At 42.1% G+C, this 17,230-nt stretch overlaps 1 protein-coding gene across 1 annotated transcript; it reads right to left on the bottom strand.

The window, feature by feature from the left end:
• Positions 1-5,534: 5,534 nt before the first annotated feature.
• On the bottom strand, positions 5,535-16,512 carry CMTM6 (CKLF like MARVEL transmembrane domain containing 6). The gene is made up of 4 exons (XM_032107441.1): positions 16,324-16,512; positions 11,703-11,879; positions 10,685-10,783; positions 5,535-9,212 (listed from the first exon to the last, which is right to left on the bottom strand). Exons 1-4 carry the CDS (start codon positions 16,447-16,449, stop codon positions 9,063-9,065), a joined length of 552 nt encoding a protein of 183 aa, XP_031963332.1. The 5' UTR covers positions 16,450-16,512; the 3' UTR covers positions 5,535-9,062.
• Positions 16,513-17,230: the final 718 nt, after the last annotated feature.

Here is a 17,230-nt window from a genome sequence, read left to right as displayed (position 1 = left end):
ACACAGGAATGCCCAGGTGTCCTGGTGCCAACACTTGGTGCTGCAAAGCCCTCAGGTTACTCTGCCTGGCCCTGCAATGATTTTGGCCCTGCCTGGTGCACATTTGTCACATTTGTCACTTCAGAGCCGTTCTCCTGGGGGACTCCAGACACGTGGGGTCATGCAAAGGTGGGCAGGCAACTGTGCGGCAAGCCAAGAACCTGGGAAGAAGAGGGAATAGCACAGAAGAAAAGGAGCAGGCTGAGTGCTCTGTGCTTGCATGTGTGGGTATGGGTAGAAAAACAGTCCTGTGTGGGGGTGAAGGAAGCACCTGTGTGTTTCCGTGGGCGCTGAAAGGGGCTCCCAGAAAGACAAGGAGAACACACCAGCTCTTGAGGCAGAGCTGGCATGTGTGTGAGTGACGTGGTAGCCATGCAGGGTGGTGGGGCATTCCTCCCCACAGAGGGGAATATCCCCAGGCCACAAATGGAGAGTCATTGCTAAGTTAAGTATGTCTGAACCACTTGTTCTTTTCTTACATGTTTGCGCTTGTGTAGGAAGAGCAACACAGACAGGAGCCTTCTCAGCACAGGAGGAATTGTAACAAGAAGGAACTGGAACATGGGGAAGAAAACTCCACAGGTGTAGACTTGAGGCATATAACCCTTCAGCATACGAGGTCAGACTAGGAAATTAGAGACAGCACTCATTCTGCACTGCTTTTACAGCTCAAAGAGAGTAAATATCATTCTCCCAGGAAAAAGCACAGTGTATCTTGGAGACTATTTGCATGGGACTAGCCTTAGTACCCAGCCACGCTCCCCTGCACATGCAATGAAGAAAGAGAAGGGCAAAAGTGAATCACAGCAGCGACTCAGAGTGCAGGAGTTACTCTTCCCCTCTGATTCACCTTCTAGATGTGCCTGTTCCTCCATCAGCTACCATGGCAGCTTGGCCTCTCAGCTGGAACATCTCAGGGAGACACTTTTACCTTCCCATGTGGAGCTGGGGCAACACTCACCTTTAAATTCTAGCACTTGTCTCTCAGCACTTAACAGAGCTGATGCTGTAGCTGTGTGGATGGGAAGGGACCAGGCTGGGAGTTTGGTATCACCTCAAAACCTGGAGCTAGCCAAAAGCACCCATTTGCAGCTTCCTTCTATTACATCTGTAAGCCAGTTGTGATGGTAGGGTATGATTCCCCTCCTCCCCCTGCCAGCACACACAATTACACTAACACAACTTTCCTTTATTATGATTACTGGGGGTTATATGAGGTGGACTGGTGCTGGGGGCTTTGTACCACCACTAGTATGAATTACAGCTCTGCTGGTGTAACAGCTCCTTTCAAATCAGAAGTGCTTTGTCCGTCTAGCATAGTCTACTGTTATTGCTACATCTGTAAATCACTCTTAACATAAAACTTAATGATCTGCATCCCCTCTTTCCATGAACCCTTGCCAAACAAGAGCACAATGCTGCAGCTGTAGCTATTAAGCTATGGTGGCAGCAAAGCACTCCATTAATACCTCATGCTCAGCAGTTTGTGATGCATGAGAGCTGAATAATTATGCCCTTGTTACCCTCAAATGAGAGGCACAATTGCCAGAAACAAGCGTTTACAATTAAAAAAAAAAAACTGTATCAAGTCAAGGACAACATTGGTTCATTCATAAAACAAGCCTTTCTGAGCAAAAGGATGATGAGGCAGAGAACAGGCTTACATTAACGAGCCAGTTGTCTCTAGGGCTGTATTGTACCCCCTCAGGGTGGCCTCTGCAGCCACTTAATGCCAGCTGTTTTGAGAAACTAGCAGGCAGAAATTTAGCCAAAGCTCTTGTTGCTATGAGTTGCACTGATAGGGAGGTTTAGTTTAGGTTTGAGGTACAGGAATGGGAAGCAGGGCTTTAACCCAGTGCTCTGAAGCATTTGAAACTGAGCAGGCAGAGAAGAGAGAAATGGGTGTTAATGAAAATAGTAGTAGTGAGTCTGTCCTCCTTGCTGTGAGGATGCCTTACTGCTCACACCAGGAGAGCAGCTCCACACCTTTGGTTAGTGGAGTGCAGAGACCACAGAACAATTTAGTAACTGTCCCTTCCTCACCTATAGCTCAGCATGAGCAGGGATTTCAGAATCACGTCTGCACTGATATTTCTGGGAGAGGAACAGCTGGTGCAAAGGAAGTAGTTAAAAGGAAGGCTGTAGTGCAGACAGACTTGCATTATTTTGAGCAACATTGCACCATTCTCTGAGCATATGGTAACAGAAAACTTGTCATGCTTTTTGTCTTACCATATTATGCTTCCTGTAAGTCCAAGTGAGGACTAAAAAAGAGAGCTCTAACATATACCCCAAGCTTAGCACTGCAGGATAGTGCCTGGCTCCATGCAGCACATCTAGCAGTGCATACCTGACTAGGTATTTGCTGTCCCCATCTGGCTGCACATGAGTCATGCTACAGAAGAATGTGCTTGTGCTGTCACCTCCTTGTGAAGCCAGACTCTCACCTCAGGACTTGCCAACTTCAAAACAGCCAAGTCTTGTTTGTCTTCCCACCAACAATTCAGCCAAGAGATAATAGGTCATAAGGAACAAACTGAGTAAGTGATCAGGGCACGTGGGCTGCTCAAAGCAAGTTTCACTGGGATGCCTGGAGAGGGCTGGAATTCCAAGAAGTCCCGTCTGGTATGCTTTACAGCTACAGTTGCCAACATTTCTGTTTGTGGGCCCTGTTTTTTTTCCCAACATGCATAATTTGCGGTTTTGGATAATAAGTGTCCCTCATTTAACTTCTCAAGAGTCCGAGAAATGGTCAGGTACACCCCACTCCATTCCTCTCCCACCCGTGATCCACAGACATTTCATTGAAAACCACAGCATAGTACAGACCACGAAGTTCTCCAAAGCTGCAGTGCTGTGTTGTAAGTGCAGGTGGCGTCATGCAGCTGAAGCTCCACTTGAATTTTTAAAAACATCTATTGGCAGGTTACAAAATCTGAATACTGAAAAGCTTTCAGCAGAGAAATTTTTCAGCTTTCCAGCATCCTGTGAAGTTTTCCTTTCTCACACAAGCTAGCTGCAGTGTAAAGGTTTTTGTAAACCAAGACTTCATCTCACAGGTGCAAACTTGTTATACAGTCTTGTTATGGTACATTGAAGAAAATATTTTGAAATGGGTGTCGTAGCATTCAGCCAATCACTCTGAGGTGGATGGTCAAACGACCAATAGACTTAGCCATTCTTGCGAACCAAGTTATAAAAATGAGTTTGTAATTAATTAAATAATCCCATTTTATCCTGGACTTGAATTCTGTGTTGTTCTTCTCGCAGTCCATAGTACAACAGTGACAACAAAACACCAGAAATGCAAGTAAAACCCTTTCAAACTGCACAGGCAAAGTATCTCCTTGAGACAATAGTGATATGATTATATTGCCAAAAATCCTTCAAGCTACATATTGAGAAATAAGAAAATTATTGGAAAGAGTATCCCTAAAATGCACACTTCAATTTACAGCCACACTGACGACAGAGGGGTATGGGGGCTTCAATCCCACTGGAAAGACAGGTGGGAAGAAGACGGAGTCCTTACGACCAAATAATTTCAATCACAGGATCATCTTTGCCCTCTTGTGGGCAAACTTCCCTCCTGCAGCTTCTCGGCAGGTTCCTGTGCAGACGGCAGGAACAATGCAAAGTGCATTTCTGGCCTTCCCTGTGCTTCCTTCCACGAGCTAAGAATAGCCATTCCGAATCCAAGGAGCAGTCACACCCAAAGCCCAGCCAAGCAGTGACCCTTGCTTGGCTCCTGCATGACAGCAGCTGTGTGAGAGAGCAGGTGGCTGGTCCTGCTCCTCGCTGGAAGGACAAAAGCCATCCCAAAGCAAGGAAACACATCTGTGCCTTGAACGAGGGATGGACAGACAGAGTGACCAGGTGGTGCCTGTGCACTCACAAAGGAAAGCTGCAGACTACTAGCCCATATTCTGCCCTGCTGCACTACATTCTGGTAATTTACAGTGAACCAACTTGGACTACACTCCTGAGAAAGGGGTTGTCATGATTCCAGCAATAACATGACTTAAATTGTGTGATCATGCTTCAAATTATTAAATCTAGTACTTCTGAGTTATTTTCTCATGTTGTAAAATCCACCACTGACATACCTTTCTAATACAACATTTTGCCTTGATTGTTTTCTTGCATCTAGGTAATTAAAAGCATTTGAGACATATTTCCCTTTTGAATCCTTAAGATTACACTCATCTCTGGCAACTTCATCAAAGAGATAATTTCATCCTTAAAATTATTTCATCTTTTCGTGTTACAAAATAAAGAAAAACAAACTGTGGTGTTCCATTTTCTGTGCCAACAATGAAGGAAGTGGCATTCTCCTGTGTACAAGATGACCACCAGGTAATAAGCAACCTGTAGGATTATGAAACAAAAAAAGTGCTCCCCTGCCAGAAAGCAAAACATGCAGGTTTGCTTCCTTTTCCTCCCCCCTCACCACTGACAATCAGCCAAACAATTTTTTAAAGATCAAGCAGCTCTCCCTCGACCAAGCAAGTCAGTGACCTGCATTTTTCTACACCAGAATAAATCATTTGCTCTCAACACCTTTTGCTAGGTTGCACTCCTTCCTTTAGCAAGTCTGCCCCTTTATTTTTTTCAGTTCCATGTAATCAAGACAATAGGAAGCAGCACCTGAATTATGCTTCTCACAGTAACTTACTTTACTCACAAGTAAAGGCTACTGCAAACTACTTTGGGTGGACCCTGTGGTCAGAGGCAATACTGACCTTATCAGATATTTTTTCCTGGGAACTTCCAGTGAGAATATCCAGCTTTGCAAGTTGGACCCTCTTCCCCAGGAACAGGCAAACACAATGTAAACTCCTTCCTCCAAACCAGGAGCAAAGAATGATGTTATTTCCTATGGCTGGCTTTGGGAGAACTACATAGCAACACCAAATCACAGCAGCAAAACCAAGAAACACACGAAACAAGTTATTTACTAAACCTTTATTTTAAAAAATGATTACAAAATACTTTATAAAGTCCCTTAGATCAAGAAAACATGAATGCATTAAAAAAGATCACAGGTTTAGAATGATAAAAAATATTTAAGCATTTAAAAATTATTTAGATGAAAATTCAAGGCAACACTGGAAACAAAACTATAAAATTCTTACTTATATATATAAAATCAATGTATTATCATCCTGCTTTAATAATAATTAAAATTCACTTAAATTCTTAAAGGTGTTAAAAGTCATACACAGTTCTGTCCAGTATAAAATTTTATATCCAGAGAACTCCTTATGTTTACAGCAATAGACTAAACAAGAGATGAATTTCCATCTTAAAGGCACTATCAGCACCTTGATTCGTTACAATTGTATAGAACCTTTGAAAAATTTCACAAAGAATTTCCCTTCAGTATAGAAAGCTTGATATGTTTATTGCACAAATTTGAATGAGGATCACCATGACAGCCATTATGCAAAAACATCTTGTGCTGAGCTCTGAGAATTGCATGAGATCGCTCACTGCTCTTTCAGGTTGGAAGGTGCAAAGGTAGAACTCACCTGTAACAGACCACAACCCTTCCCTGCTCTTTTGAAGCACACAGTGCAGGCATTAAGGCACAATTCCTTCCCATACTCAGAACCAAAGGGCACTGGTAGCACCATGATTTTACTTTGTGGGCTAAACCCAAACACAAAAGTTAGCATTCACAATCTACACAATGCCCAGTACAGATCTTCAGAGCAGAAGCTCACAGTCCAGCCACTGGACAAGTCCTCACGTATCCTGAAAAATCCTCTCCACTGCTTCTCAAGGCACTGTAAAAAAGCCTTGAAAGTGGGTACAGAGCCTTTAAGTATTTTTGGACAGGTTCAGCTGGAAAACACCAAAGCTGAGTGTCCAAGCAGGCTCCAACACCACTGCCAAGCCCCGTGGTGAAGAATGGAGAAGACAATTCCCAGATAGATGTACTGGGCCAGTTGCTTCTTTTCAACAGGCTTTACTACCAGTTACAATGTACAGAGATGTTTACTTTGCCAACAGAAGAAATTCGAGGCAGTTGTATCTAACAGCATTTATGCCAGAGCTCCCATCACTCTCCTGAACAATCCCTAATCCACTTAAGCCAAAATCAACCACCTTAATGGAAGCAATTTAAATAGGTGGTTTAAATAAGGTCAGCTGATTTCATCAGAAGCAGGCTGGGAAACAAGCAAAGGGCTTTGCTGACAGAGCACGAGGGGTAAGAGACATCCAGCCACACAGAGCTCCTGCAGAATCAGACATTTAATCCAGCTCCAACAGCATTCTCTAGGATTAGTCTAATTAAGAGACAGACATTTAAAGCCAGCACCTGACACCAGAAGCATCAAAGGAGCATGTCAAGACTGCAGACCAGTCTGCTCAGTCACTGCAGCAAGGAACCCCACCTAGACTGGGAGGGCAAAGGAGCTAGGAGTGATAAGGAAAGCTAGGATATAGGAAGCTGATAAAGTTTAAAAATATAACCTCACAGAAGCAGAGAACAGCACACACACAAGCAAATCTGCTTCTCAACTATTTTAAAATAAGAGCAAGAACACCTTATGAAGCACAAGGATTAACAGCACCACCATGCATATTAGCCAACAATTGGTTTGGAAGTAACATTTTAGCAACTGCCTTAAACCTATAACCATCATGTGACTTGCTCCTAGTATTTAACTACTGTGTGACAGACTATTGCCAGGTAAACTGCCAAGGCAGGGGGATGACTTTACACATCCCTTTTTGTACCAGTATCTCCAGTTCAGGAATGGACATGAGTAACACGGCACTTAGGTGGGGAAAAGCCTCTAGAAAAAGCAACCGAAACCCAGACCTCTATTAACTTATCTTCAGGCTGGGAAAAATAACAGGAAAAATTACCTCAAGATAAAAGTCCAGCCATGGTGCTGCATTGCTTAATAAGTACTAGCAGCACAGTGTTGCTCTTACACTATATTTACAGCTACTAATTACAGATGAAGATTTAAAGACTATAGACATTTTGGTATGGAAAAAAATCAGTAGAACTCTAGGCAATAAGAAGAAACCGAAACAAGACCATTGGAATGTTACTCATATGGGCACGGTCCCCAAAGTAAGACATTGCAGATCATAGTGGAGGTATTTCTCATTATGGATATTCTGTATCACCAGTAACACCACCTGTAAACTGAACATCTCTAATCTACCCAGTTATCAGAGACAGCTACAGCAAGCGCTGACTGAAATCAGGTTTTAGTGGAAACAGACACTAATAAATACAAGGAAAAAGAAAAAAAGCCAGTCCAAAGAGCATTTCTTCTTTACAACACATGAAATTCTATGAAGGAGAGTATCTCTTCATGAATAACTCTGAAGCCAAGCTACAGCTTTAACTTGGTGCTTCACACCACCTGGCAAAATTTTGCATCCTCCAAGCAAAGTGTAGTTTCAGGCTTCAGTCTCAGGCCACAGAGAGAAAACATCACAAATTCACACTCATCAGAAAGTGGCAGCAATGGAAAAAAACCAACTTTGACCTGCTATTGCAGCCCTTTGTCTTAAAACAGCTTCCTCTTCCTTTCCCAAATACAGCTCAGCCAGGTTCTGGAGGGCTTAGTCTCAATGCTGTCACAACAGGTTACTGGACTAGGAACATGCCAGACTGGGATATCAATGAAATGCAGTTAATGCCTGGGAGACACGGCAAATGTCACGAGCACTCAAACAAGAATTGTTTTTGCATAATCAGCTTTTTCTCATCTGCTTTGGTATTTTGGAACATCTCCTGGCATACAGCAATTTGCTCTGCTTTTGAAGGCTTTCCTCTTAAGAGAGGCGTAGCAGTCTTGCTTTTACCTCAGACACCAGAAAAATGCTTTTCAGCACTTCATTTCTTTTACAGCCATCAGCATCTGGTCTGACACATCCATCACTTGTCCAATACGTGTCCCATCAGTAGTGTTCCTTGCAGTCCTACAGGCTGTTGCTTGCAAAACAAATCAAGGGTACAAGTGCTTATTTACCTGTTTACCAACTGAGCTAGTCAGCAAGAAGTCTCAAGCTACTGCCATATTTATAAACACATAAAATGGTGAGGTCCAAAACCATTCTGGCAAAATTTAGTATTATGTATGCATAAACAAGCTGCATATGGTATTATCCTTGCAAGTAATATTCACCAGGGTAGTACCAGTGTGCTGTAAGCTTTTTTCCATTGATATTCAGATTGCTACTTCTGGGGCGGCTTCAGGAAAATATTTATTCTTTCTCTTACTCCTCTCACTGCTGGCTTTTCAAGTTTCTTCCTGCAACTGTTACAGCTTTCAAAATCATCTGAAAGAAGATTCTGGTATTCAAGTTCAAACTTTGACAATCATGGGGTGCAAAACTGTCTCCTTAATATACCATTTACATTACCCTCCCCATAAACCCCCTGGAGTCTACTACACCATTACACTGATCTCCACAGACGGAATTGAGACATAGGAATAGTAAAAACATTCCAAACCCCCTTACTTAAGGACAAGAATTCCTGTACGGTTCCCTTTTACATTCAGTTTGACCAGGAAGTACAAAAATGAATTCCGCTGTACTAATTTATAACTTGCAACAGAAGCATCTGGTCCATTTAACCAGGAAATACCTTTAGGCTACAGCTCAGAATTTATTAATTTAATTTAATTTATAAATTAAATTAATGCCACAGACATTAACTTTGTTAGTCACCTCTGTCAAAATCAAATCAGCACACTGTTTTCCTGAAGTTACTGTATTTAGACCCAAGGTTTTTTAGTGCCTGTCACCCCAGCAGGTGGCAGGACTACTTATTAAGCAGGACCAGTTACCCTAGAACATGATGCTCAAAATGCCATTACCTGACCTAAGAATCCATAAAAAGTTTATGATGAGCAATGTGTACAAAATTGATTAGAACAAAGAAACCGAAGTTGTTACCTACAGTGCACTGAAAGTTCATTTTAGTTTGCTCCAATTAAAAAAAATAAAAAAGAAAAAGAGGAAACAATTTAAACAATTTCAGGAAGTTAGCTTTGTTTATTCAATGGCTGATTTTCTGTGGCACTCTGAGTGTTACCAGGATTTTCAGAGCATCCATCGACGTTTTGTTTTCGCCTGAGAAAGAGCTCTGTACCAAATTCAGCTGCAAATGCAAAAGTTGCAAAAAATCCAAATACCTGTGAAAGTGACAGAAATATGTGATTTTAAAATGCATAAACAGTAATAGCATACCAACATTGTTTGGAGAGATTTGCTGCACCATTTTGTATGCATTAATAATGCTTATATATTAAGATTACGGTCCTCCTTAAATCAATAGTTCCATTTAAATTAGACACAGGTCAGAAATCATAATTCTAGCACATTCATTGCTGAACTTTTTTACAGTTTTCGTTCTTTTAATCAAGTGTGAACCTTATACTGTGTTCTAATCAACCTTTAATAGTAAAAGTGTATTAGTTTCATTTCCAAAATCAGTTATTAAAGTAGCATGGCATTGGTGATATAGCAGACTATTTATCCAAGAGAGGGCTGCTGATTAATGAGAGTAAATGAAGAAGAATAACACATGGAAGGTGAAGGAAGAGAAGATTTGCAGAGCCTGGGTCAGCAAGGGAGAATTAAATGACATTTTCTGAGTGGCATTTCATTACTAGTCATGGCAAGATGAGAAGTGGTAAAGAGAAGACAGCTTTTTTTCAAACAAGGAAAGAAACATATGCATTATTCTAACTCTACCTAAATTTTACACAACTGGTTTGGACCAAAGGAATTTGACATTAATAAGTATTAAATCACAGTAGTTTTCATTTTTCCTGCATCAGAAAAAAAGGCAAACCTGAAACCTGATTTATACTCGAACTATTAGGTCTAAATAGATCTATATCACATAAGAAAACTATGCAAAAGTGTGTATCTCTAATACCTGATGCTGCCCATGGAACAGAATTATCTTGCTTTCTTTTCCAAATAATTTTTTCTCATTCAAGAATTTGATCTTTAAACTCACATATTCACAATTCCAAGGTTATTCAAAAGAAGTATTCAAATGACTAGGGAATTATGACACCTACAGCATCCCAAAGCCCCTTCAGTGCCTTGCCCTGAGCCTCCTCAGTGTTCCCTGGGAGATGAAAGCCCTGTTGCTCTACTGTTTCTGTCACTGAGGAAACTGCTGTTCTTATTGCAGACTGTGCAGGTCAGTGTTGTCCACATGTGCTCTGTAATGCCTGGCAAAAGACAGGATTTCTTGATGACTTTGTGAGGGGGTGACATTATGAAAGGACAATTGAGGAAAACCAGAAATTTCAGAAGTAGGGCATCAGAGAACTGGGGAAGCTTCAAGAGATGACACTGTTGAATAGCAAGAGATGACAGGAAATAATACAAATCCAAGGCAGCAGGCAAAAGGTGGGGAGCTGCAAGTGCACACAGAGGTTTCCAGCAATCCTGAGGAATGCCAGCTCCTTGGATTTCCTATGGTAAGTTTCTCGAAGGTCTGAAATAGCTAATTCCTCCTGAAACATCACAATGCACTGAGTTCTATTCCCTGCCCAGTTTCTTCTCTGCAAATTGAGTGAAGTTTAGAGGGAAGAGAAATTAACATACCAGATAAATACAAAGTAAATCTTGTCATTTTAAGACTTACACAGGCAGCACGTTCAACAGCAGAGCCAGAGCAGGTTGCAGAGAACACTATTGATGCTAACAGAAACCAGGCACCTATGGCTGGCACAGCCCAAAAATTCTGCAAATATATGTAAAAACATATATAATTTAATTGTAGATAGGTTACCTAAAAAGAACAAACATCATAACAACAGCTGAGTTAACCTGCCTGTGAATTTATGTTTTGATACTGTGATGCTAGTGGAAGCTTCAGAAAATACATGTTGCCACTACATTCCAAATGATATTCAACATTATCAGCTATTTAAACAGCATTATCAGATATTTAAGGGAGTCTGCCCTGGTTTTGTATTTTTAAAGTATTTAATTAACTTCATTTAACCTTTTTTCACAATCAAATTCAAGCTCAGGACAACCATGATAGCTTTATTCCCTATGTAAAACATTTGGGAAATTAGAAAACTGTAAGTAACTGTGCTCATTCAAACCTTTTACTACCCTCCCTTATCTGTACCCTCACATAAAGACCCTACTGTTTGCTCTGAAGGCAAATAGGAAGGGACACTTGTGAGACAGAATAATGTTCCTACTGACTTTACAAAGCAACTTTCTCCCACTGCTGGATCTTCTGAAATATAAAGCCATAAACTGTAATGAGGTATGATTATTGCCAAAAAGGAGGTAGTCTCCACCCAGTAGGAAAATAGATAGGGTAAACTGATAAATTGCAAGCATCATGCTGGCGGTAAACTGTATTCCACGTACGTACATACACGTGATGGCTACACTTTAATGTTAGTAGCATTAATGTGGAAAAACTTTGCCACACAAATCCTAAAATCCTGCAGGTAGCCAACTTTGAAAAAGATGTCAATATAAACTCTCAAAGTTGGCTCATTTTTTAACTATAAGATACTTTAATCTACCCTTTACATGGAGAAGAAAAGGAGATTCATTTTGCATAGCCTTTTTACTCCACAGCAGACTTTATGCACTTAGAAAAAATGGTTTCCTTTAAAAAAAAAAAAAATTCTTACCAGTTTCTGTACTTTCTCTTTCCCCAGTGATTCATACATATCAGTGCAATACACACACAGAATCAGGAGGCTCAAAAGAAAGGCACTGCAGCTTATGAATTCAAAGAAGTAAAGTCCACTACAATAGATGCAATCGTCCACAATTTCTTCACAAACAACAGCCACAAAAGAGAAAATCTGCAAACAAATAACATGCTTGGGTTGGATCAAGTCTCTAACATCTTCAACAAACAGGCATCTCTGATATGAAGATTAATAAAGCTAGCTGCGACAAAAATCCTCAGTCTATAATAAGTTTGGTAAAGTTCTCCACCATTTTCTTACAGGCAGAAATGATTATATAATGACATGGTTTACACTTGGCTGTTATAGGTGGTCAAAAAGTTTACACCTGTTACCTCACTTGATAAAACTTCAGAGAAAGTCCACATAGCCAATACTCACATGCTTGTGACTCAGTAATGACGGAAGCTCAACTGTTCTGGTAGGAACCGAAACTTTACACTATGTTCAAGCTGTGTTGGACAACGTTTAATCTATGCAGAGGCTTATCTTCACCTTCCTGCCACAGTATGTTTTGAGAAAAGAACGTGATTTAGGTCCTGTATAGTCACCATATCTGTGCTGCTGGATTTTCTACCATTTTATTGTGCAAGAGGGAATATTGCTTTATTTAACTGTTCGCTTATTTTGGCCACTTCTTGCTAGTTTCCTTCATCCCATAAAGTTGGCATAGCTTTATAGATCCTCGTCGTAAGGAGTTCACCAAATTAAAACAAAACCATGAGTAGGAATCAGACTGGGTCATAAAACTGAGACTGATATAAGAATGACAATAACATTTTTAATAAGAGTATGAGGGCAATAAAGAGGTTGACAGTTCTTTGTTTAAAAAAAAAAAAATCTAAACTTAATATTCAGAATTGTTCTTGGAAAATAACCACCAGTCTTCAGTTTCAGTTTTCTGACAGTAAAAACAACAGTTTAGCAGTAGGAAGTGTAAATTCCCCTTACTAAGCCAGGTCTCAGAAGGGCACTTCAAAGAATCATGTTTTGCAAATGCAACAATATAAAGTAAACAGGAGCTTAGAAAGGGAAAGAACAGCGGGGGGAAACTTCAATATTACTATCAGGCTACCTTTCTCTCCCACAGTGGCTGGCAACACAAACTTCTCAGCAGCACTTGCACCTAAACCAGTGAACTACAATGGCTGTCCAGGAATGTTTTGAACTCTGACTTTCCAGTTTGTATGGTTTAGGGGTCTTTTGGGGGTTTTCTTTGCATTTCTAAACATGTGCTTACAGCTGCATCCAATGACTTTCAAATTTTTCACAATATGAGCTGTGACGTAAGTTTTCATGTACAGGGCTATTTCTTTTTATAAGCACTGGAAACTGAATGCCATCACTTCCACTTGGGAATAAACCTGTCCTTAAAAGAAAGTATATGTCCAGATAACCATAGTATGATCTAAATAATGGAAAAAGATCTTCTCCACTGAGTGTACAAACAAGTTGAAAAAAATCCCATTCAAAGAGCAGTCATAAAGGGTTCAGTGTCAAATAATTGAGATTTACCAAGTGGAATCCAGTGTGAGACTTGCCCAAGTCAATATTCAATTTTTTTATTTATAAGTTGAGTAATAAAATAGAGTACATCAATTAAAAAAGTTGGCTTGAAGAACTTTGAGTAAGTGCTTTGATTAAGTTCGTATATCAGCAGCACATTCATAAGATGCCAGAGAGCTCTGCTTGGGTTTCTTAGCTTGCCCTTTGATATCACTATTAGGGAAAAAAGGGATTCCTCTGTTGTCCTACTACCACTAAAAACCAATAGTTTTAAACACCAAAATAATTGTTAGAGAAGCAGTTGTTTCGGATTTCATTTTGTTATTAGTCCTATCTGTCTGTACGTACAGCAGAAATTAAACAACAACATTTCTCTCACCAGCAAGAAATTATTCATTGATACTGACATTACTGCTGGAAGTTTCTAAACAAGTGTCAAGTTTGTAAAGAAGATTTAACAAGTGAATTGACAGAAAAGAATACTACAAAAATAGAGCAGATCTATGAACTTGCCAACAAGCCTGTGAAGATGCTCAGCAGCGGGATTCCCAGTACAAAATCTTCTAGTTCAGATAGGTGGACATATTAATTCTCTATTAAGTCTGCACAATTGGGGCTACTATCAGCTCAAAAAGGAGCTGATATTTAAGCCTGAATTACAATTTTCCTTTCCAGCTAGGGCATTTTGACTAAAGTTAAACAGTTGGTAACAACTCATCCTGCTTTACGTAAGAATTAGTTTCTACCTCAGAGTTGGCACAATACACACTGTGCCATTTACCTTTGTGCAGAATTTGAACCACTCATGGACTAACAAAAACATTCCATCTATTAAAAAAAACCAAAACAAACAATAACACTCTAGAAACCTGTGCAATAGCATGCCTCCCAGCATCCTTCTGGCAGTCACATTTTCCTTGTTCCATTTGCTCAAACGAACTGGTTAAGGTTATAATGTATGCCATCATTCATCTGAAGAAAAGTGTTTCTTAGGTCTAGAAGCCAGATTTCTGCAGGTGATTTCAGAGTATTTTATAAAACCCTTGATCACCTCTATAATGAGAGCTCACTCTCTGATTGCCATACCCTGTTTAGCAGTCCACACAAGCAATTATCAGAGCATAATTCCAGTAACAACCACTATTGTAACACAAAGCCAATAGATGTTAACGACCATCACTGGCATTTCCAAAAATCAACGCTTTCCCAAAAGAGGAACCTTTTTCTTATTGGAAATACTGAGGCTTCCACCTTCAGGAATTTCTGGGGCTTGTTTAAAGTGTTTTGACTGAGAACTCAAGATCTGTGCTTATTGATAAAGGTTACAAAAAAGGAGGGAAAACTGTTGGAAATTAGGAGGGTGAACAACTATAACTCCATTTTCTTTTCCCCCTCACTGAAAAATGGGTGCAGGCCATAAACTGCTAATTATTTAAGAGCATGTCAAGCAGCTATTCACCTTGTTTAGGATAATGATAGTTTTTCCTTTTTTCTACCTAGAAAGCATTTTAAACAATTAAAAAGCTTAAGACTTTGGTACACCAGCAAATTTGCCTACATAATCACTTATTTTATTTTAGTCAGTGAACCTGCTTAAATAAATGTTCTGCTTGTCAGGGAGCAGAAGCCAGCAGATCTTGCTTTAATAAACTCCAGTAGATGAATTAAAAGTTTATGTTCCATTATATTTATTTAAAGCATTCTTGGGTGTGATTTTTTAAACACTCTTAGAAAACTTTATTTTTGGTAGTGTTACCATTATCTTTATGAGCAGTAAAGAATAGTTCTGGTTGAGGGTTTTGACTGTGTGTGAAATGAAGCTTAAAACCCATATGTCCTCTTTTCTGCAATGGTGAAGTAGGGAGAAAGGGTTGGAAATCACCTACAATTCCTGTGAGCATGACACATCTGACTCAAAAGCCACTGTGTTGGCTGCAAAATGCATGCTGACACACATTTGCAGTCAGCTGCCCTTTACCACCAGCCTTCACTCCCTTCCTGCCAGTACTTAAGAATGACGATCCTCACGTCCTTATCAGCAGTCACACTGGTACATTTTGGAAGAGCCCATCACCAAGCACAGAACAAACAGGAGCTAGCACCAGGAGCCCAGCTGCTTAATTCAGGAGTAACACTACACGCAGTAAAAAAGCCAGCACTATTTCCTAGTGGGCCCAGGGTTGCCTGACACGAAGTGATGTCTCATTCAATGGGCCACCATCAACGTTACACGTCTCTGGTGCAATTTTCCACCACAAATCATGGGAGAAATGAGCTCCTTAATTTTAGCATGGACAGCGCAGAGTGACAGGCTTAGAACGGGCTGCAGGAGCAGCAAGAGAGGAAAGTCTGGAGCTCATGACCTAGTAAAGTCCTTCCCAGTTCTACTGCCCTATGGTGAGGTTCAGTCAAAGGCTTCTTCCTCCTGCTTTCATCCAATCCGGTCCTCAGAAGAAAACACTAAATTTCCTGTAAGGCTTCCCTCTGATTTTAAGCCAGAGTGGCTGGTGTTTAAGGCCAGCAGGCAGCTGGACCACGGTGGCTGCAGCACCGAGCCTCGGGCACACGACGCCGGCACCATCAGATGTCAGCACCTACTCCCGCAGCTCGGGCATGACGAAGGAACACTCTCATCACTTCCCCACCATAAACCACTCTGAATCTGCATTATAAGGCACCATGCCAGCTTTCCACCTGAGTTACTGGTCTGCACAACTTTAGTGACCCCATGCCACGTCCCAAGTCAAGACACCTTCCCGGCGGAGCCAGCCCTTTCCGACCGGCAGAATCCATTCCCTCGAAGCCTGTGTGCGGCCATCTCCCCAGGCTGCGCTGCATCATCGAGGAGTTTAATTTTTAAGCGGCGCGAGACCGTCCTAAAGCCGAAGGTCATCACAACACGCTCGTTTCCATGCCAAAGCGGGACCACCCCGCCCCGCCGGGCTCAGCCCCGGGAGACTCGAGGTCTCTCCCCGGCCCCCATTCTGCCAGGAGTGCTCCCTCCGCGCCAGGCCCGGCACGCCCCGCGCGGCGAGGGGAGGAGGGCACTCACCGCCTGGACCACCTTGGCCGCCAGCCGCCATCCCCGCAGGTGCTGCAGGGTGCAACCGAAGGGGCGGCGGCGGGGCGCCTTCGCCTCCGGTTCCGTGGTCTCGTTGTAGACGGCGCCGTTCTCCATGGCCGGGCCGGGCCGCCAGCTGCCAGCTGGGAAAAACCGAAAGCAAAAGGGAGGCGGTGGCGGCGGGCGGGGCGGGGCGGGGCGGGAGAGGGGCAGGCGGGAGGCGCCGGGAGGCGGCGGGAGGCCGCGGTTCCACCGGCGGTTGGTCCCGGAGGGACAAAGCCGCTTCCTGCGGCGCGCGCCAGCGCGCCCCCTGGCGGCCTCGGGCGGGGGCGGCCCGTGAGGGGCGGCCGGGAGCGCAGGGCTGCCTCAGGCCCGCTCTGTGCTCAGTTCGTTAACCGGGGCTAAGTAAAGTTTACAAGATAATTCACTTGTCACACGAGATTACAGTATCAGAAGGGGGTTTTAAGCCAAAGCTTTCCCTGCTTACATTCACATAATCAATTAGGTTGGAAGAACCCTCTGAGAACATCGAGTCCAACCTGTGACCATCGAGTCCAACCTGTGACCGAACACCATTGTGTCAACCAGACCATGGCACTGAATGCCATGTCCAGTCTTTCCTTAAACACCTCCAGGGACGGTGGCTCCACCACCTCCTTCAGCAGCCCATTCCAGTGTCTAATCAATCACTCTTTCTGTGAAGAAATTCTACCAAATGTCCAATCTAAACCTTGCCTGGCTGCTGCCTGAGGCTACGTCATCTTGTCCTGTCATGAGTTGTCATGTCCTGTCATGAGAGAAGATTTTGACCACCACTTTGCTACACCCTCCTTTCAGGCAGTTCTAGATATCAATGAGGTCACCCCTGGGCCTCCTTTTCTTCAGGCTAAACAACCTC

Source organism: Corvus moneduloides, chromosome 1 (genome assembly GCF_009650955.1).
Source record: "Corvus moneduloides isolate bCorMon1 chromosome 1, bCorMon1.pri, whole genome shotgun sequence".
Lineage (NCBI taxonomy): Eukaryota > Metazoa > Chordata > Aves > Passeriformes > Corvidae > Corvus > Corvus moneduloides.
The sequence above is the reverse complement of the archived record's forward strand: the minus strand, read 5'-3'. Positions and strand labels throughout refer to the sequence as shown.